Below are 22,606 nucleotides of genomic sequence, written 5' to 3' on the forward strand. Positions count from 1 at the left end.
TATATACTCAATAAAATACAACTTGGCTGTTAAGAAAAGGTGCAACCATGCAATTTGCCTCTGCATGGATGGATTTGGAGAGTTTGGTGCTGAGTGAAGAGGGAGAGGGACAGGCACGGAATAATCTTCTTCCTATTTGTGATGTAAAGAAACAAACTAGAGGAATTACAAATGCCTACAGGCAACAGAAACTGACACTTGGTCTGCAGTAGGATATGGACCACAATGAAGGGAAGGGGTTGGAAAGAAAACTGGGGACACTGATGGAGAGAGGTTGATACTAGTGAAGGAACTGGTCATTACATGCCTGAAACTCAATCATGAATAACTTTATAAATCATGGTTCCTTCACAAATCACAAATCACAAATCATCCTGTTATTCGTGGATTGCCTCGGGCAGGCCCCAGTAACATCTCCTTCATCCTAGCCCTGAGATTATATTCAAGGCTCTTTAGGAGAATGAGACCCATCATTGTTACTGGTATTTGGCATATTGGGTACGCCACGGGGAGTTTGCCAGACTCTGCAGTGTGGGCAGGCTACATTTGGTAGCCTGCCAGTTTGTCCAAAGTAGGAATGAGATACTAAGATGTCATAATAAGATACTAGTGAAGGAATTGGTGATGGGTCATTGCATGCCTGAAACTCAATCATGAATAACTTTATAAATCATGGTTCCTTAATATAAATAAATAAAACTGAAAGCAACAAAACCAACCAAACATTAAACGACAGAAAAAAATTTAATGACCCAATGAGGTGATGACCTTATGTAAATTAGATTCCTTAAAGATCAAAGACAACAGGTCTAATGTCCAGAACCACTGAAATTTGATTATTAACTTTTACTTGCTGCCAATCCACACAATGTGGATTGTGTTTGTAATGGTGTTTGTAATGGTGTTTGTAATGGTGTTTGTAATGGTGAAGATGGAAAAGGAAGTATTACCTTTTTTTTTTTTGCTTTTTGGGTCACACCTGGCGATGTTCAGGAGTTACTCCTGGCTCATGCACTCAGGAATCACTCCTGTCGGTGCTTGGGGGACCACATGGGATTCTGGGAATCAAACCCGGGTCGGCCACATGCAACGCAAACTCCCTACCTGCTATGCTATCACTCCAGTCCCCAGTATTGCCTTTTTTTAACAGTGGAAAAGGAAAAGGGCTCCATTGGGAACCTGGAGAATGTATCAGTGTCCCAGGAAAACACTAGACCATGAACTTAATTCCCAGGAACCACAGCAAGTGCCCAGGCAATCTTGACAGCTCTAATGTGCGAGATGCCCCGGTGACAGTTTAAAATTTAAAAAAAGCTCCAGGGTTGAGAGATAGTACAGGAGTTAAGGCACTTTCCTTGTATGCAACTTCCCCTGGCTCAATTCCCAGAACCACTTATAGGCCCGTTAGCATCACCAGGAGTGATCCTTGAGCACACTAGGAGAAAACCCTGAGCACCGACAGGTGTGGCATAATTTTCACATCATCAGTCCTCCCAAAAGGCTATGAACCCCTCACCCAAGGCCCTGCTTTGAACTACCCAACTATCTTTGAACTACCCATGTATGACTAAACTCTTTATAAAAAATAATTTTTATGTGCATATATTTAAATATCAGTGAGGTTCCTATATCTTATTCTAAAGATATAAAGTATCATCAACTATTTAGACAATAAAATGTACTTGTTTCTTGGCCATCTGAGGAAACAATCTTTTCTTCATAAACTTGATAAAAGGTCGTGATTCTGGTGCCATCAGCATGATCCACTATGCGAGTACCATCTTTTTTTTCAACAATGATCACTTTATCTTCTCGAGTTGTCATAACCTGAACATACAAAGGTGGAGAAATACCAGTTGGTCAGGTGGTTAATCCCAAGTGCACTTAAAGTGCCCTTATTTGTTTTATTTTGTTTTGTTTTGCTTTTATTGGGGGGTCACAACCAGAGATTCTCAGGAGTTATTGTTGGCTCTGCACTCAGAAATTACTCCTGATGGTGTTCGGGGGACCATATTGGATGCCAGGGTTTGGATCCAGGTCGTCCCTACTGCTATACTATTGCTCCTGCCCAGAAGTGCACTTATTTGTAAGTTCAACTGAACACTATCAAAATTCCATTTATGTATAAGAAAAGGTTTTGTTGCATTTTTTAATCAAAACTTTACTCTAATAGGGGGAGACAGGCAATAATGTCTCCTTTTTATAGATCAGAAAATAGTCTTTGTAAAAGTTCAGCCCTCAGTAAGTGCCAAGGTGAATGCTGGAGCATGGCTGACTGACTTCAGAACTGATGTGCTTTTCATTTTTGCCACATAATCATGAGTGAATTTGTAGTTTGACAAATGTCCTCATGTTTCTCTCATTAAAATGTGTTAGAAATATTGCTCTGCAGATACAGTGCCTTTTTTTTTTTTGGTCTATGCATATAGCCAGTTTTCAACATTTTTGAGTCATGATTCTACTAAAAACTTACACATGTAAAGAACACAGTGGCATGGTTTTTACTAACAACCTATCAAAAGAAATCTGAAAAAAAATTTTCGCTGTGCAATTACTACTCTGAATCAGGGAGCATCCTGAGTGGGGAGGGCGGCCAGCTTCTTCCCTGGGCACTGCTTTCTACTTGCTGTGTGAATACCTTAGTGTTTCTGATTTTATTAGTAAGTGTGAAGTTTTGTCCTTTATTTTGTATAATTTTATATACCCCTAGCAGGTAATTTGGGGGATGGGAATGCTAATTTTTTTTTGAAAAACATGTAGATCAATGGAAATTATTGCTTCTTATTTTATGTAAACTAATGTTTTTAATTGGGCTGAAGCGGTAGCACAGAAGGTAGGGCGTTTGCCTTGCACATGGCCGACCAGGGTTCGATTCCTCCACCCCTCTCGGAGAAAGTATCCTGCCCGCAAGGCAAAGCCTGGCAAACTCCCCATGATGTATTCGATATGCCAAAAACAGTAACAACAGTTTCACAATGGAGACGTTACTGGGCCCGCTCGAGCAAAATTGATGAACAAAGGGAAGACAGTGCTATATTACTAATCATGAGTGAGAACCTCACATCCATTCATCCATCCATTCAATCATCCATCCATTCATCCATCCATCCAATCATCCATCCATTCACCTATCCCTCCCACCCCCTTCCTCTGACCTTATTCATCCACTATTCAGCAATTTCCCATGTGTTATTTAAAACTAATGATTTATAAAATATTGCTCTATATACTGATTTGTCTTACCATTCCATTGGTAGGGTCAGTGGCCTGAAAGGATAAATATGGTGTCAAATCTGACAATCTTTCTAATCCTTTGGTGGCAATCCGATTTCCTCCAGGTGTGGTTGTGTACCAGGTTCCTACATGAAGCTCCAGAGGTGTTACTGTTTGAAACATTTCTGGTGGATGTTCCTGAATGTCACTCTTATGTGTCAATATTGACTGGTTTTTGTGACTTTTTCCTGTGAAAGCTCAAATAAAATCAAGCAAAACATATAATTGTAATATTGATTGTACAAATTGTTCATTAAATTTTGACACAGAGCAAGCTACTTCAGACACCAGTGCAGAAATTCTAAGTAATGTTCATCAACTCCATTACTTGTTTTACTTGGTTTGATTTTGCTGCTACACCTCAGCAGTGGTTGGGAGCTGCTTCCATTTCAATGCCTGGGGGTCACTCCCAACAATACTCAATGGAGGATATGGTGCCAGGGATCCAACTTGGGGTTCCCATATGCAAAGTAAGCATTTTCAGCACCAACTACATTATTATGAAGGAAAAGAAACACCAGGTAATGTGTTTGTATAAACACCAGGTAATGTGTACATATTATTGTTGGCACTGGAAACTCTTGCATATACAGTTCACTTGCCTATTGCAAAATATCTAGTCTGGTTAATTTTGTACATTTCAAAATCTTACATATATATATCTTGAATTCCATATTTGGAGTTCTGTACTCTCTCTCGGTTAATACCTTTTCTCCTGTATGTTAGCCAAATTTCCAGACTCCTTTTTTTTAACCCATGTGACTCTAGAATTTTATTAGATGTTTACTTATTTATTCTCATGATTTTTTGAAAGCCGTAGATAGGAAGCATCTTTCTTCAGTTCCAGGTCTGGATAACTTTATCAAGCAGTCATATCTTGATCTCTCATAAGAGGAGAGGGTTTCTATAGTTTGATGATTACATTGATAGTCATCTGATACATACCCCTTCACTAGTCCATCCCACCACCATCCATTTGAAACAGGAAGCAGAACTGAAGCTGAGACATGAAGTTCGTTTCTTGTGAAACTCTGATAAATATCTCAATTCCTCTAACAGAGTAGATTTGTTCCATTTGTATGAATAACAGAGTAATTTCTAGATGAGGTTTCCCAGAGTTATCAAGCCTCAATGATGAGGCAAACTCAGACCCAGAAACAAATTATAATCAATGACTTTATATTGTAAACAAATTGTTCACTCCATAAAGATTCTTCAGAGTTAGAATGCATAATCCAGGCACTGATCTTGGTTTAAGATAAGACTTAGCTAAAAAAGGTGATGGGGAGTCTTTAGTAAATGGATCAAGTTTGCCCTAAGATTTCATTTGGAACTGTTTATATATTCAACTTATTAAATGAAAGGCTGACCTATAGTATAGGGTAACATTGGTTTATGCTTTCTCCTCTGCCACAAAGATTTTAGGTTTTTCAGGTGATAAATATACCCATCACAGTGCTCTTGAAGCACCTCCATTCCTCTGTGTTTATTGGAATGTAGCTCTAAGCATTTCAGGATAACATTGGGATGTCCTGTTTCCCTTGCCACAGGGAGCTTAGCTTTATCACAGTGCTCCTGAAGCACTTCCATTCCACCGTGTTTATCTGTAAACTTCTCCGTGCTCTCTTCCCCAACAGGTCTATCACCTTTTCCCCCTAATCAGATTCTGTTAACTTGTAAGCTCAAATTCCGCAGAAATCTATGATTTTATATTTATAAATGAAATATTGCCTTTCTCCTTTCCTTATGTCTTTTGCATAGTTTACTTTAAAGAAATGTCCTTTTTGTGTAGACACAGGAAGATAGTTGGGCTGGAGTGATACCACAGTGGCATGGCATTTGACTTGCACACGGCCGACCCGGCCGACCCAGGTTTGGTTCCTCCGACCCTCGTAGAGAGCCCGGCAAGTTACTGTGAGTATCTCCCCTGCACGGCAAAGCCTGGCAAGCTCCCCTTGACGTATTCGATATGCCAAACACAGTAACAACAAGTCTCACAATGGAGATGTTATTGGGCCTGCTCCAGCAAATCAATGAACAACAGGAGGACATTGCTGCAGTGTACAGGAAGACAGTTAATATTATGCTTTTGTAACTTGGAAGTTAATTGACTCTGAATAATATTTACTCCAGGACATCTGCTTCCGTGACTTAAACCTCAGTTGCCCTTAGTTCCTAGTACCCCCAAAGCAGGGTCCTGACAAGGGACTGAATGAACCCAGGGCAAGCTGTGAGCTACCCTGGTATCGAAATGGGCCAGGCCGAAGTACCACAATACTCAACTATAAGTTAAGAGCATGGTCATGAACAAATGCTGTCATGATCCAAAAAGTAACAACGAGATTAGGACCCTGCTAGGGTTAGGAAAGACTAATGTGGCCTGAGCACTGTAGTCTAAGATCTATAGTGAGATGACCCAAGGAGACCAATCCTATAAGCCTAATGTATCTTTTACTATGGCCATACAAAATGATTAATATTATGAATGTTAATATGTTTGTTGGACTAAGGTGAGGAGAAACACACCCATAGCTGGAATTTCAGTCTTGGGAGAGCCATCTTGCTGGATGAGAATCTGTCCTAGAAGAAGTTACACCTGTGGGAAGGACTTTACCTCTGCTGACTGTGACCACACCTATGTGTAAGCCCCAACTCCTCATGCTTTGGGATTTAACGAAGACTGTAAGAGTGGGCTAGGGGAGCCAGAAGGTGAATGAAGTAGGAGCTAGAAAGAGGATGTAGTAGCACAGGGGAGGAAGAATCAGGAGGAGAATCAGAAAAGAATGGAGATGGGAATGGAATAAACTGCAATTGACACCAACCAGCCTGGTCCTCTGTCCTTCCATCGTCTCCCATCACCATCGGCCTCTCTGGGTGAGGGAAGCGACCCAAGACCATGGAACATGGGGGAGGAGAGAGATAGAGTGCCATGGCCCTTTAGTAAATATTGTATCACTGTATCACTGTCATCCCGTTGTCCATCGATTTACTTGAGCGGAAGACAGTAACATCTCCATTCGTCCCAGCGCTGGGATTTTAGCAGCCTCTCCTTAATGGTCTTTCCCAATGATTGGAGGCTCTTTCAGGGTCAGGGGAATGATACCTGTTATTGTTACTGTTTGGCATATCAAATACACCACAGGGAGCTTGCCAGGCTCTGCTCTGAGAGCAGAATACTCTCAGTAGCTTGCTGGGATTTTCAATTATATATATACATTTATATATATATACACATATTATATATATAATATATATATAATTTCCTCTAGGATTTGTTACCTATAAAATATGGTGTGGTAATTATGGAAAATGGGTAGGGAGTGTTTTATAATGTGTCCAGGAATATGTTCACTCATATGTAAGGCTCGGCCCGAGCGTGTGGAATGCGGCCTGGAGCATGGCCGCGGTTGGGTAGTGCAGGTCTGCTGCCTTGGGGCTGGGAGGGCTCCTCATCGGTCACCCTCCAATACCCAGGGCTGCTCCTCCCAGAAGGAAGCATAAAATGAGGCCCCTTAATAAATACACACTGTAGAAATTATTACGAATAGAAGATCTGAGAGTTAAGGAGAAGTAATAAAAGGTAGATGAAAACCTTTAAGGTATATTTAATTGAAATTCTAGAAAAAGAGAAAGAAATCAGGGACAATATTTAAAGATATAATTATTGAGAATTTTCCAGAATCAAAGAGTAATACTAATCTGCTGATTCAAGAAGTTCAATGTTTGGGGCTGGATTGATAGCACAGCGGGTAGGGCATTTGTCTTGCAGGCAGCAGACCCGGTTTCGATTCCCAGCATCGCATTCGATTCCCTGAGCACTGCCAGGAGTGATTCCTGAGTGCAAAGCCAGGAGTAACCCCTGAGCATTGCCGGGTGTGACGCAAAAAAGAAAAAAAGGAAAAAAAAGAAGTTCAATGTTTAATAATTTATTATTTGTATAAAGAAAAAAACCACACCTAATTAGTATTAAAACTAAAACAAAAGAAACTATTTAAATGCAGTTAGATTATCTTCAAAGGCACAACAGCATTTAAACAATCGACTTTTCAATAGCAAGAAGAATATAGAGGATTATTGTCAACATACTAAGATAAAATAACTATCAATCTAGAATTCCATAGCCAGAATTATATTTCAAATTATTTTTCAAAAATAAGCACAAAATAAAAATTGTGTTCTTTTTTGTTTTGGGGGCCACTGTCAGAGCAGGATTCAGGGCTTACTCCTGTCTCTGAACTCAGGGATAACTCCTGGCCAAAATAGACATTTTTTAAAAATTTGTACTATAATAAATAGTCAGAGACTTCCAGTTAAGAGTAAAAAATTTTCAAATTGAATTTTTAATATATCCTTCGACATGCGTCTCACAAGAGACACATCTAAATAACAACAATAGCAACAAAAAAAGCAAAATAAAGTGTGAAAAATGTTATACTGGAAAAGCATTGAACTATTGCTGGAGGAGCTACAATGAGATGAACACATCGTAAACTCATTAATTAACTGATTTTGGTTTGGGGGCAACCCCCAGCTTAGTGCCTGTGGTCACTCCTGGCAGTGCTTGGAGGACGAGGTGGTGCCAAGGACTGAACTTATCTCTGCTGTAATATCTCTCTGGCCCAAGAATGATATTTTGTGACATAAGAAATGATTTAAAATTTAAATTTTGGTGTCTAAAATAAAATTTTATGGAAGCATAGTATAGCATGCTTATAAAAAGATTTCTTTGTCTATTCAGAGAATTCTATGATTTCACAGAATTTTGGTAAATTTTTCTAGTTCTTAGAAAATGTCACTGGAATTTTGATTGAAATTATTTTTGAATAGGATGATGATTTTTTTTTTTTTTTGCATTTTGGTTCACACCCGGAAATGCTCAGGGGCTACTCCTGGCTCTGCACTCAGGAATTAGTGCTCAGGGGACCACATGGGATGCTGGAAATTGAACCCAGGTCAGTTGCATGCAAGGCAGATGCCCTACCCACTGTACTATTGCTCCAGCCCCAGGATGGTCGTTTTGATAATGCGAATTCTTCCAAGGACATCAAATATTTTCCCATTTCCTACTGTCTTATTTCTTTCAATAGTGAGTTATAGTTCTCAACATAAAAGTCTAAAAGTTGTTCACATCTTTTGTTAAATAGGATCCTAGGCATAAAATGTTTTTGGACACTATTCTAAATGGAATAATCTTTATTTCCTTCTTTTATAGATCTTTATTTGAATATAGAAATGTGACCAGTTTTTGTGTGTAGGATGACATTGCTTTGTCCTTTCTCCACAAGGAGCTTAGGTTTATCAGGTTACATCCATTACAGTGTTCCTGAGGCACTTCCATTCCATTGTGTTTATCTGTAAATTCTTCCCTATGCTCTCCTCCCCAACCAGTTAATCAGCTTTCCCCCTAATCAGACTCTGTTAATTTGTAAGGTTAGATTCCTCAGAAATCTATGATTTTATATGTATGAGTGAAATATTGCCTTTCTCCTCTCCTTATGCCTTATGAACAGTTTACTTTAAAGCAATGCCCCTTTTTGTATAGATACAGGAAGACCGTTAACATTATGCTTTGTAACTTAGGATTTAGTTGGCTTTGAATATTATTCACTCTGGGGCATCTGCTTTCTCAACTTAAACCTCAGTTGCCCTTAGTTCCTAACACCCCAAAAGCAGGGTCCCGACAAGGGACTGAATGGACCCAGGGCAAGCGGTGAGCTACCCTGGCATCAAAATGGGCCAGGCCAAAGTGCGACGATTCTTAACTATAAGTTAAGAGTTTGATCATAAACAAATGCTGTCATGATCCAAAAGTAATGACAAGACTAGGATCCTGCTAGGGATGGGAAAGACTATCTGGCCTGAGCACTGTAGTCTGAGATTGAGATGGCCCTAGAGGGCAATTCTATAAGTTTAAGATATTTCTTACTGTATCCATACAAAATGATTTATATTATATATGCTTATATGCTTGTCAGACAAGGAGAGGAGAAACACATCCATGGGATTCCGCTCTAGGGTAGGTCGTCCTGCTGAGAGAGGATCTGTCCTAGGAGCGGCTTTCCCTGAGGGAAAGAATTCTACCCCTATTGATTGTGACCGCACCTATGTTTAATTATTACCCCAACACCTCATGCTCTGGGATTTAACTGGACTGTAAGAGTGGGATGTGGGAGCAGAAGGAGGAGAAAGGAGATGAGGATCAGAATCCAGATTCCAGAGAAGGAGGATGAAGTGGGATGGAGAAGGAGAATGAAGTAGCATGGGGGAGGAAGAAGCAGGAGGCAGAGGCGGAGGAGAGAGACTGGAGTGGATGGAGAGAGGATTGGAATAAACCGCGACTAAGACCAACCAGCCTGGCCCTCGTTCCTTCCCTTGCCTGCCCATTGGCATCGATCTCCCCGGGGTGGGGGAAGCGGCGTGAGGCTACCGACCGTGGGCGTGAGCGGCAGGAGAGATAGAGCCACCGCTGCTGTGCTGTGCCCCTTTTTTGAGTTTACGCATTTGTGTATTGATTTTGTAGTCCACTACTTTTCTGCTTTGGTTTATTGTTTCTTTTTCGTGACATCTTTTGGGTCTTCTCTGTGTATTATCATGTCATCTGCAAAAAGTGATAGTCTAGTCTCTTATTTTCCAAATTGGATCTCTTTGATTTCTTTTTCTTATCTAACTAGTGTGGTGAGGAACTTCCAGTATAGCATGCTTGCATAGGGTCCTATATGGTCCTATATATATGTCTATTAACTCCAGTTCTTCCAATTCCTTATTTAGGATTGTTATTTTTTTATTGCTGTTTTCTCTGGGTGATCCCTAGTGTTGAAAGTGGGATATTAAAATCTCCTACTAGTATATAGTGTTGCCATCAACTTGAAGTCTATTATAAGTTGCTTTATAAACCTTGCTGATCCTTCACATGGTGCATATATTTTGATGAGTAAGTCCTCTTGGTCTACTGATCCCTTAACCAGCTTGTAATGTCTATCCCCACCTCATATTACTTAACTTGAACGCTATTTGGTCTGATTGTCCTTGCTTTTTTGTTGGCCTATATTATCTGCTAGCCTATATTATCACTTTTCATTCTTCCACACTGAGCCTGTGTTTATGGTAATAGTTTAGGTGTGTTATTCAGAGACCAGAAGGCAAAATTTTGAATCCTAATCTCTACAGCTATTCTGTGACTTTGATAGAAAAGTTCAGCCTATTGACAGATATTGCTGATGTGACAGAACTTGTTAAATTTAAGGTTTATCCAGTACCTATGCAGAATTGGTTTGGATGCAAATTATGTCTTTAACGTTTTTTTTTTGTCTGTCATTGACTTTTATTCTTCAAATCTGAGTGGTAGCCTTACAAGCGAAAGGATTCTTGGTTGAAGGTTCTTTTAATGTATATATTATTCCATTCCCTTCTTGCTTATTTTTAGTTTGTTTGTTCATTTATTTGTTTTGCATTTTGGGTCACACCCAGCGATGCACAGGGGTTACTCCTGGCTCATGCACTCAGGAATTACTCCTGGCCATGCTCAGGGAACCATATGGGATGCTGGGAATCGAACCCGGGTTGGGTGCGAAAGGCAAATGCCCCACCCGCTGTGCTATCATCGCTCCAGTCCCTGCTTCTTGCTTGCTGAGTTTGAGAAATACGACTTGAATTTGTGTCGTTTCCATTCTGTTTGAGACTTTGCATCCCCCTTGCAGTTTCTCTCTCATGGTTTTGGACACTTCGATGCAATGTATCTTGCTGCTGTTCCATTTATGTTGTCTGGCACCCTCTGGGTGGCCTGGATCGGTTATTAGGGAAGTTGTCAGCTACGATCTTTTCCACTAGGTTTCCTCCCTTTTCTCTTTTTACTTTCCTTTTGGAATTCCTGTAATTTGGTGGCTGTTCTTCTTGCTGTTGTCCATTAAATACTCTCTTTTTTATATTAATGGTGTCCTGTTTCTTGTCCTTAGCATTTACCTGAACACCCATCAACTATGTGCTAGTGTACAGTTGAATTCCTTCCTTTGGGTTGGTCAGTTTGTTTGAAATTCCTGTTGCTTCTGGTGCTTGGTGGCTCTGTGGAGCTGACACTGATCTGGTGCTCCTACTCACAGGATCAAGCAGGTGCTTATACGCCTATACTGATTTCTAGTATAGAAATTTTTTTTTCTAGTATAGAAATTTTCACTGTAGCCCTGTGAAAATTTTTTGGATGGATCGATGATGGCAGAGCTAGGACACAAATGCTGCCCGGACAGAGATAGGAACTGCTGGAGTCCAGCACACAGAAGAACTGTAGGCTCACGGGTGGAGGGTGGCTGTGGGGATGAGGCGGGGAGGTCGCGAGGCACAGGAAGGGGGTCAGCTGGAGCAGGAGGCAGGTGGACACGGTCTGGCAGGGAGCGAACTCAGGGACCGGACCTTGAGCGGAAGTAGGAGCATGAGGGGCAGGCGGTGACCTGAGAATAGGACGGGGCAGTGCAGTAAGTGGTGGAAGTCACCGAGGGGATCCCTCACTGGTGCAGGTTTAGACTTTAAGAGACGTGATTACTCTCATGTCAAGTGCTTTATCAACAAAAGAGGGAGCCCTTGAGCTGGGAAATTTTGAAAGCTACTGGGATACTTTTCAAAGAGGGAGAGAGAGAGAGAGAGAGAGAGAGAGAGAGAGAGAGAGAGAGAGAGAGAGAGAGAGAGAGAGAGAAAGAGAGAAAGAGAGAGAGAGAGAGGAAGGAAGGAAGGAAGGAAGGAAGGAAGGAAGGAAGGAAGGAAGGAAGGAAGGAGAGAAGGAGGTTGGGTGGAAGGAAGGAAGGAAGGGAGGAGAGAAGGAGGTTGGGTGGAAGGAAGGAAGGAAGGAAGGAAGGGAGGAGAGAAGGAGGTAGGGTGGAAGAGAGGAAGGAAGGAGGGAAGGAAAGAAGGAAGGAAGGAAGGAAGGAAGGAAGGAGGGAGGGAGGGAGGGAGGGAGGGAGGGAGGGAAGGAAGGAAGGAAGGAAGGAAGGAAGCAAGGAAGATCACTGTATCCTAATTTTATCATCTGTAACTTAGGATTGCTTAAACATGCATCTCACAAGGTTCTGAGAATTTTATGATTTAATATTTAAAATCCTTTAATAATTTTAAATAGGGGCTGGAGAGATAGCACAGAGGGTAAGGCGTTTGCCTTGCACGCGGCCGACCCGGGTTCGATTCCCAGCATTCCATATGGTCCCCTGAGCACTGCCAGGGGTAACTCCTGAGTGCAGAGCCAGGAGTAACCCCTGTGCATCGCTGGGTGTGATCCAAAAAGAAAAAAAATAATTTTAAATAGCTCATAACTGTGATTGGTACACAGAAACACATATCTTACATAAAGATATTTCCTAAAATAATATGAACATGATGACTGTTGGAGTACACGGAGCTTAGGTATATCAGCTTGTACCCATCACAGTGCTCCCGAGTCACTCCCATTACTTTGTCAGTCTGTAACCACTTCTATGCTCTCTTCCCCAACCAATTTGTAAGGTCTCATCCTTCTTAGACACTGAAGCTGTACTGTAAGTTAATATTGCCTTTCTCCTCTCCTTATGTCTTTTGAGCAGTTTACCTTAATGCAATGTCCTTTTGTATAGATACAGGAAGACAATTAATTAATATTATGCTTTATAACTTAGGAATTGATTGGCTTTGAATATTATTCACTCCTGGGCACCTGCCTTCTCAACTTAAGCCTCAGTTGCCCTCATTTGCTAGCCGTGTACTCCAACAGATGACTATCCCATAGAAAATCAAGACAAGGTGTAAATTGAAAATTCACAAGAAAATACCTTTAACTATTTAATCGCATTACAAATAAGAGAGATATAAATTGACATAAAAATTAATTCACTTTTTTTCGTTAATTTGGCAGAGGTAATCACTAAAAGAAGGGCTGCAGGATCAGATAGCACAGTGACCAGAAACATCCTCAGCATATATGGGACACTAGAGATTCGAACTCATGACAATATGCCTGCAAGATCATAAGGCTGGCATCTTAAGACACTACACTATTTCTTCAGCCCAGTTTTCCTTTTTTAGAGCTACTAAAAACTTGAATATTTTGGTAAAATACACTTTTATAAAATTTACACTCTCTTTTAAGAGTCTAGTTCGGTAGTATTAAAAACATTCACAATGCCATATTACTTTCACTATCTCCATCTCTGAAACACTTGTAAAGTGGAAATGAAACCCAATACCTCCCTTTGATTCCCCATAAGCCCCTGCCAACCAAAATTTTGTCTCTGATTTTATTTAATTTTATTTTTATATTAAAATATACGTATAATTTCGGATTTTTGGGTCACACCTGATGATGCTCAGAGGTTACTCCTGGCTCTGCTCAGGGATCACTCCTGGTGGTGCTTGGGAAACCATACGTGGTGCCAGGGATCAAACCCAAGTGAACTACATGCAAGGCAAGTGCCTTACCCGCTGTTCTAGCTCTCTGATCCCGTCTCCGAATTTGACTATTCTAAATAGCTCAAACGTGGCTTTTATACGACTAGTTTATTTCACCTAACATAATGGACACAAGGTTTGTTTCTATTTTATCATATGTGAAAAAGTTTCTTCTGGGCTGGAGAGATATTTCGGGGGTAAGTTGCTTGCCAAGCCTGGTTCAATTTCTGGTATTGTACATGGTTCCCCAAGCACTACCAGGAGTGATTCCTGAGCACAGAGTCAGGAGTGAGCCCTGAGCACCACTGGGTGTTACCCAAAACCCCAAAACCAAAGCAAATCAAAAAGTTTTCCTTTTAAAAGTTGAACAGTATTCCATTGTATGCATGTGCCAAATTGTGCTTATTTATATAAAAGAGGTATTGCTTGTCTACTTAAAAACAAATAACGATAGCCAGCACTGGCAAGAATATGAGGAAGTAGACATGTTCCTACTAGTGGTGGGAGTACAAATCAGAAGCTCTCTGAGGAGAGCAGGTCTGCTTGATACAGTATGGCAGACACTGTTGGTTGCTTCACCTTTTTTCTTACTAGTTGTATTCAGATTCTAAGAAAAAAGGGAAAACAATATTAGATTATTGTTTTCCACGTTTCAGTCCCTGACCAGGTCTAGTCAACAAGGTGTAAGAGTTGCAAACTCTGGAATCTGGAAGCAATTTCTTCCCTGATAAGGAGACACACATGGAAGTTTTTGTGTTTACCTGTTTCCTTTCTGCTGTGGCTATCTTGCCACTTTGAGGAAAAAGTCAGAACCCCAAGGATGCCTGCTCAGCGCCTTGACACCACTGCTCTGCAAAACCAACCCTAAGACAACAGGGCAGGTAAGAGCTAATCTTGTGTGAGAGTATACAGTGAGGCAGGGGCTGGAGCGATAGCACAGTGGTAGGGCGTTTGCCTTGCACGCAGCCAACATGGCCAACCCGAGTTCGATTCCTCTGCCCCTCTCGGAGAGCCCGGCAAGCTACTGAGAGTATCTCGTCCACACGGCAGAGCCTGGCAAGCTCCCCATGACGTATTGGATATGCCAAACACAGTAACAACAAAGTCTCCAATGGAGACGTTACTGGGCCCGCTCAAGCAAATCGATGATCAACGGGAGGGCCTTTACTTTACTTTTACTTATGATCAAGAGAAAAATGCAATTCTTGAAACTCTGAGTTCCAATACATAAAGTAACTTCCAATTACCACTCATATATATGATATATGGATGTACCTTTCTAGGAAATTATTCATAAATGAGAAGTATAATAATAATAATTCTACTGTTCAATGGGCTGGAGCGATAGCACAGCGGTAGGGCGTTCGCCTTACAAGCGGCCAACATGGCCGACCCGAGTTCGATTCCTCCGCCCCTCTCGGAGAGCCCGGCAAGCTACCGAGAGTATTAGATATGCCAGACACAGTAACAACAAAGTCTCCAATGGAGACGTTACTGGGCCCGCTCGAGCAAATCGACGATCAACGGGAGGGCCTTTACCTTTTACCTTTTTACTGTTCAATGCCACTTGAAGACTTTATTAAAGCTGATCAGAAATCAATCATTACCTTTCCTCGGAACAGAATCAAAAACTGCAATTTCTGATTTCTGCTGAGACATGTTGTCCATTATGTCCCCACTGTTGTGAAGACTTGTTGTAGCCTCAGGAGGGGGACAAATGGGTCCTGGATCAGGACTACTGCTCACAGCACCGTTTGCAAAGAGAATCTGAAAGAACAGTAAATGTTTAGCCTTTTCAGAAGGAAGAGGCTGGTTACTCACAAACGCTATGTGAAATGAAGGGCATGAACAGGTTTAAATGAAAATTAACCCAAAGATCAAGCATCACAAAGCAATTAAAAGGCATATTTGGAGCACAGAGTCAATAGCTTATTCATCAGCGCAATGAACTCTACTATGGTTCCTGTTACCTTCATTTTTTTCCTTTCCTTCTTTTTGTTTGTTTGTTTGAATCTGCTGTTTCACATACGCCAACTCCAAATCCAGCACTGTTTTGGTTCTAACTTTTTTTGTCCATCCAGATCTGTGGTCTACAAAGGATATTTCTTCCAGTACTGTGGGGGCAGAATGTCCTGCCCCCACGCCAGGCTGTCTTTACTGGGGCCCCTCGGAGGAGGGTGAGTTGAGTTTCCCTCCCCACCCCAAGCAGAACCCCGGCAGCCAAAAATCTCCAGAACCCAGTCACAGCCATACTCAAGGCCACTCTCCACATGCTCGGATGAACCTCACACATGAAGGAACCAGCAGAAGAACCCAGGTATGTGGGACCCGGGGCTGAGATCTCCAAGCCTGCTCGAATTGGGACTGGATCTCCTCCACCCAGATCCCCCATTTTCTAGTAGCTTGACAGTCATACTCACAAACTGCCCTGGGTGCCATGTAATCACATCAACGCCCAAGATCCAGAGACTATAAAACAAAGCTCCCAGAAGAGAGTGAGGTACTATTTCCTGGAGACCACAAAAGCCTCCATCCCTTTCGGAAAGCCCAGCAAGCTACCGAGAGTATTCTGCCCACATGGCAGAGCCTGGCAAGCTACCTGTGACATATTCGATATGCCAAAAACAGTAATAATTACTGGCCTCATTCCCCTGAGCCTGAAAGAGCCCCCAGTACACTATTGGGCTACACTATCATGCGACAGGGACGAATGAAGACGTTACTGGCACCCGCTCAAGCAAATCGACAAACAATGGGGCGACAAGTGATAAGTGACTGGGTGGGGATCAAAGGAAACCTGGAATGTTCCCCAGTCCTCTTCCCTCCATTGTAGCAATCATCTCTACCCTGTACTTAATACAGAAATACCATTTCTGTGGTAATTATGAATAAGGACGGGAGCTGCTTGGAACCCAGGGTCGAGGGCAGCACTCTATTTCATTTTTCTAGCAATTCCATTAGAGGCGTGTCATTGAGAAGTGTTTCATTTCCATAAAAGTCTCTCTACTCTCTCTTGGTATTATTTAATCTCAGTCTTTTTTTTTTAAGTTCTGAGAAGACGCCCTTTTCTTTCCCTCCCTTTATTCCCCGTATTTTGTTCTTCTGAAAATTCTAGTTCATTGATCCCCTTTCAATACCTCAACATTTTTCTTTCCCATAATTCCTTTCTCATAATCTTTCGCAATTGCTATCTTTTGTTTTGGATTGAGCCCAGGACCTCATACATGTGATGTATGTACTCTGTCCCTGAGCCATATTACACCCTTGGCCTCTACAATTGTCAGTTTTAATATCTAAGAACTCTTGGATTTTTTTTTTTGCAAAAGAGTGTCTAAAAATCGTTTTTATGGACTGCTAATGTCTCAGTGCCTCAAGTGCCCACATTTAGATTCTAGTACTTTTATTCATTTTCAAAAAAAGATTTAAAAATTACTCTTATTGCTAGATGTTATTTCTCTCATTGAATTTTGCATCATTCTTTAATAGGGTTCCTTTTCTCACAAATAGATGATTGCTGGGTTCATGGTTATATTTCTCACTGAAAAGTCAATTTATTTCACTAGTGGGGTCATGTCTGAAAGAAGCTCCTTGCCTGTGAAAATGGGGGCGGGGACGTCATCAGAGCAGGACACATGACTTCTGGTTATTAGGGTTTCTGGTTCTCATCTTCTAGAGAGTAATGTAACCTGGCTGTTAACCTGATGTTCTGAACCTAGGGCTCCATATGTGGAACATCTGTGTTTGAACTTTCATTTAGATTTTTAATTTCACAGCAAGGGATTTTTTTTTAACTCTTGCAGCAAAAGTAATAAGTTAGATGTTGTTTATTTTAAAAAAATGACAGGACCAGGAATAGGTCTCAGGACTCATCCATGGTAAGCATGTTCTCTTCCATTTGAGCTATCTCCCCAGGCTGTCTACATTTTAGGCATACTTATAGTTCTTCACAATATGATCCCATCCCATTTTCTAGAATTCTCCTGTCTTCAGATCCCTGGATAAAACAATTTGTTATTCTTCAATACTGGTGCTAATTCCTTATATTTTAGTATTTTCTATTATTTGAAGATGAGGAGAGAGGAGGAGGCTAAGTAAACATTAGGTTCTCTCTACAATCCTGGATCTTAGAAAGATCATCTTATTTTGCATTCTGTGTTGAAATGGTCATGCCATTCCATTTTCAAATGAGCGGTCTCTCTTTCCCTACCCAAAGCTAGTTTTACTTTGTGGCAAAAGAGGAGTAAGTTATCTGAAATTTTACTTTACCTCTGTGGATCCATCCAACATGTATTTGACAACAGTGCCTTGGCTGGTGATGACCCTCGAGGCCTCCTGCTCCATCAGTGGCCTCTCCTTGTAGAACTCAGAGTGCCTCACTTTCTGGGGGTAGCTCTGTCGGACCCTGATGTCACAAATAAGGTCCTCATCCATAAGAAATTGATCTGAAAAAAAAAGAAAAGGTTTACTATGACCTGGGCAGTGCTGTGCCTCGTTGGAATTTTTGTCTTCTCAGGCAGTTGTTCTCATTCTGTTGCCTGCCTCCATGTGACAGTGTAGGTTCGTGTCATTGTGACTGCAAATACTGGGCCACTGCTGTCCCTGTGATGGTGAGAGACATCCAAAGAGGTCACAAACCAGTATTTGTGGGGCACCTTCCCTCTCCGTGCATAAGCCATTCTCTCTCGGAAAAATTAGGAAGGCATTTGGCTACTGTCTTTGATGTGCCCTTTCCCTCCAGTGGTACACACATTTCTCTTTGAAAAGCTTTTGCACTGGATGACTTGTCTGGTGACCTCATGTTGTCTGGAGCCGCAAGGGAGGTCACTGACCCAGAGATTGCTCTTCCTAAGCCATTCATCAATTTGCCAAGTTATCATCTCCAATCCCTCATCTCTAACAAATCCAGATTTTGTGCAGCGTTTGTGCTCTTTGCTGACTCCCATGGACAAAAGAGCCGCATCAGCCCTTCAAAAGAGAGTCCTACTATTGAGAATTTCTGGTACGCAGGAGCTACTCCGTGCTTGCTGAGCAATTTCCTCTTCTCCGTGTTTAAGGTGGTGTGTTAATATCTAATGATGGTGTTTTGAGAACTACAGCAGGCTGGTAATAAAATGTTTTGGAATAAGGGCCCTTTGTGATGACTTGCCTCCAATCAGAAAAGTAATAACAGGTATAGAATAATAAACATTCATTGAGAAAGTTTTCTATGCTATTTATTTGATTTTATTTTCTCCACTCCAGCCCAATTACCCTTTAAGGAGACACTTGGATTCTACAGAGTTTTCAGATGGAAACATGGAAGTTGGGCTGCATTATAACCTCCCCAAAGTCACAGAGCCAGTATGTGGCAGAACTGTGATTTGAACAAGTCTCTGTGTGAACTGTTTTTCTTATTTTGGTTTTGGGGGCCACACCCGGTGGTGCTCAGGGTTTATTACTGGCTCTGTGCTTACAGATTACTTCTGGTGGTCTCAGGGGAACCACACGTGGTGCCGGGAATTGAATCCTGGTTGCTCTGCATGCCGTCATACTATTGGTTCCAGCCCTAAACTTTTTTTTTTATGCTATAAAACAACCATCTTTACTTTTATCAAAAAAATCTTAATTTAGAATAATAAATTCCAAGTTAGAAGATATTTTCTCACTTAATAAGCACACCAACCCTGCTTGATATATAACAAATATACTTTTATGACTTATTTTATGACTTGTCCAAACATCATCACCCAGGAAAGAACCTGTCTCAGCTTCTTTTTCTTTTTATACCACCTTATTTTTTTCCCTTTGTCCCAAACTGATCGATGAAGAGATACTGATACTTATTTTGGTAGATACTGTTGCAATTTTGTTCAGAGTAAAGATTCAAAATGTATAGAGGAAAAATTAAATATGCCTGTAGGCAGAGTGTGAGGCAAAGTGCCCAACGTGTTGAACTACCTTTCTGACTCCAAAGTAATTGTGAGCCACACTGTTTTCTCTGACATAGGAATGAAAATAGTAGAATGTATAATGAAATTAATAGAAAAGACAGACAAAACAGGTATTAACCTGGGGCTTGACAAGAGGTGACTGAATAAAACAATTAAATATGCTCTTGAACTTGAAACACGTTACACTTATATCAGTATTCTCTCTCTTCCTCTCTCTCTCTCTCTCTCTCTCTCTTTTAAGTTTTTGGGTCACACCCAGAGATGCTAAAGGAGTCACTCCTGGCTCTAAATTTAGGATTTATTCCCCGAGGGGCTTGGGGGTAACATAGGAGATGTCAGGAATTGAACCCAGGTGGATGTGTGCAAGGCAGGCACCTTACCCATTGTACTGTTTCTCTAGACCAGATATTGCAGTATTCTTAATGTAACTCTCAAACACTAATAGAACCTTTGACTTTAGTCTCCAGTCCCTGGTAGCACACATAACTGGTCCCATCATAAAAACCAGAACTTGTAAGTAGAAACAAGTATCATAATTCCCAAAGTCAAATTAAAGAAAAATTTAAACAAAGTAGATCAACAATATCATCCAGTTTTCTTTTAGTTGGCTGGCCAGCAAACACAACACTGAATTGTTTTTAAATAAGTATATATTTTTTCTTTGATAAGTAACATAATTATGAAAAATTCACCATCTACTGACACAATATTTATCAGACAGGGGAATACGGCAGAGAGGCAGAAGCAATTGAAAGGATTAGTTAGAATACCTTTACCTAGCTAGAATTCAAATTTCAATTCGGTATGTTCTTTGTTGTATCTTCAAATTCTACTGCATAGTGAGCTTTCTTTAAATAATATTCAAATTCAATCACCAAGGTGGGTGTCTCATTAATCTTAATTAGCTAAGTGCCATGTGCAAAAATCAACAAAAATAACAGAATCTATAAATTACATATTCATACCTGGAACAAGACCAGTTTTCCATTATCCATTAAAGGAGCACTTATCTTTACTTACTTGGCTCTCACTGCCCTATTGTTTTGAGAAGATCAGCAAATCACTAGACCGCAACTCTTTGTAGACCGAAGGGGGTCAGAGCTGCATAGTATATAAAGCACTTTCCATCATGGGACCAAGACCAAGAACATTATTTTAGTCCTACCACTAAGGAATAAAGTTATATACATTGACACTGAAATGTGTATTGCCTCAACTTCCTCATTCTGGAATTACTAGGATTTCACTTATAGTATTTGTATTTTGTCATGCATTTAGTATTTACTACTTAGATAGTGCCTGACCCATACCTGGGTTTCATCCCTGGTATCACATATATCTTCCCCCAATCCTTCCACAAGCGATCTCTGAACATAGAGCCAGGAGTAAATCTGAAGCAGCAGTGGGTGTTCTTCTCAAAATATTTTTTTTAAAACCCTGAAGGTGGGTGTGGTCTTAGGATGATACATGCAATCAACTATTAGCAACAGTGCTATAGCAACTCAATATGACGGTTGACAGTAAGTTTGCTTAACTGATAGAAAAATGCAAAATTTTGCTGCCCATTCATTTTCCTTAAAATGGTTTTTTTCCCCCTGCTTCCTTGGCCCTCTCCAACAGCTCTTACCTGAATACTCTTGCCCAAGGAAGGTAACGAGAAGTCCATTGGGGCAAGAGACATTAAGATTTTGGAAAGTGGGAGCAAAGGGAATCTCTTCAATAACAAGTTCTGGTTCTGGTTCTTCCTGAAATAGTTAGAATGTAAATTAATTGTCACTTTCTGAACAAGTTACTTATTTATAAATGAGTTATTGTCTATATTGTTCTGCTTTTCCTTCATTACAGACAAAAAAATGAACAAGTAGTTAAAAATATATGAAACACACAAACCTAAGAAAAAAATCATGTGAAATTCTTTTGTAAAATGAGAAAAAATACTCAAATAAAAAACCTGCCAACACAAATCTAGTATTATACAAAAAGTCAACAATTTCCCATCATCATTAAAAACACTGGTTTTCTTCTTTTAAAATTTAATTTAATTTTTATAAAGTTGTTCACAATGATTCATTACATTTAATATTCAAGCACCAATCCCACCATCATTGCATCTACCCACCACAATATTTTGAATGTTTCTACCCCAAATCCCAAACCATGCCCCCAAAGTACAACCGAAATAATTTTGTATTGCTTGTTATGAATAATCTGCTAAAAGTGACCCAAAAATAGTTTCCTTAGAGGAAAGTGTGTGAAGATTGTTGTATTTCACCCTACAGCCATTAAGCCCTTGTATAAGAGATTACTAACATGTTTGTTAAAGGTTTGACTGTGTGTGTGTGTGTGTGTGTGTGTGTGTGTGTGTGTGTGCATTTTCCCCTTGAGATTGGTTGCCTTATACTTTAAACCCCATCAAATGTGGTGTGCTACTCTTGGTACATCAGTGGTGTACAGTATGAGATGTCCAGGAATTCTAAAATTTAAAATATGGTTACACAGCAGATTCACTCATGGGTGAGGCTATTCTGAATTTGTGGAGAGTGACTGTGAGCATGATGGCAATTGTGTTCTGGAGTTTTTTGGCTGTGTTCACCCATTCTTGAGACTGCTGGGGCTCTGTTGCGGCAAGGAGGGGAACTTAGCCCCCCCCCCCTCACCCCCCCAGAGGTGAGACAGCCTGGTGTGTGGTATGGAGGCATCTCTGTGGCATGTTGTTCTATGTTGTTCTCTTTGGAAAGCTTTAACAAAATGGTTTTCTACTGATGTTTTCAATACATTTTTTTTGGTGTGGGGTGCACACCCAGTATTTCTCAAGGGTTACTCCTGACCCTCTACCCAAGGATCACTCCTGGTGAGACTTTGGGGACCATACATGATTTCAGGGATTGAACCCAGGTTGACTGTGTGCAAAGCAAGTGCCTTACCCATTGTATTATTGTTGGCTATTAACCCTAATAGAACAAGGCAGAGTCTCCTACCCTGTGTCTGACTGTCTCCACCAG

At 40.8% G+C, this 22,606-nt stretch overlaps 1 protein-coding gene across 1 annotated transcript in view; it reads right to left on the reverse strand.

The window, feature by feature from the left end:
• The window catches only part of SPAG17 (sperm associated antigen 17), a 296,302-nt gene that overhangs the window by 55,342 nt on the left and 218,354 nt on the right, over positions 1 to 22,606 (reverse strand). The window contains exons 25-29 of the mRNA XM_056115626.1: positions 21,232 to 21,349; positions 17,941 to 18,116; positions 15,282 to 15,441; positions 3,244 to 3,461; positions 1,683 to 1,827 (exon numbers count right to left, since the gene is read on the reverse strand). Of these exons, the coding sequence (XP_055971601.1) occupies positions 1,683 to 1,827; positions 3,244 to 3,461; positions 15,282 to 15,441; positions 17,941 to 18,116; positions 21,232 to 21,349 (817 nt within the window). The remainder of the gene's footprint in view (positions 1 to 1,682; positions 1,828 to 3,243; positions 3,462 to 15,281; positions 15,442 to 17,940; positions 18,117 to 21,231; positions 21,350 to 22,606) is intronic.

The sequence above is a fragment of the Sorex fumeus genome, unplaced genomic scaffold (genome assembly GCF_029834395.1).
Source record: "Sorex fumeus unplaced genomic scaffold, SorFum_2.1 ptg000001l, whole genome shotgun sequence".
Taxonomy (NCBI): domain Eukaryota; kingdom Metazoa; phylum Chordata; class Mammalia; order Eulipotyphla; family Soricidae; genus Sorex; species Sorex fumeus.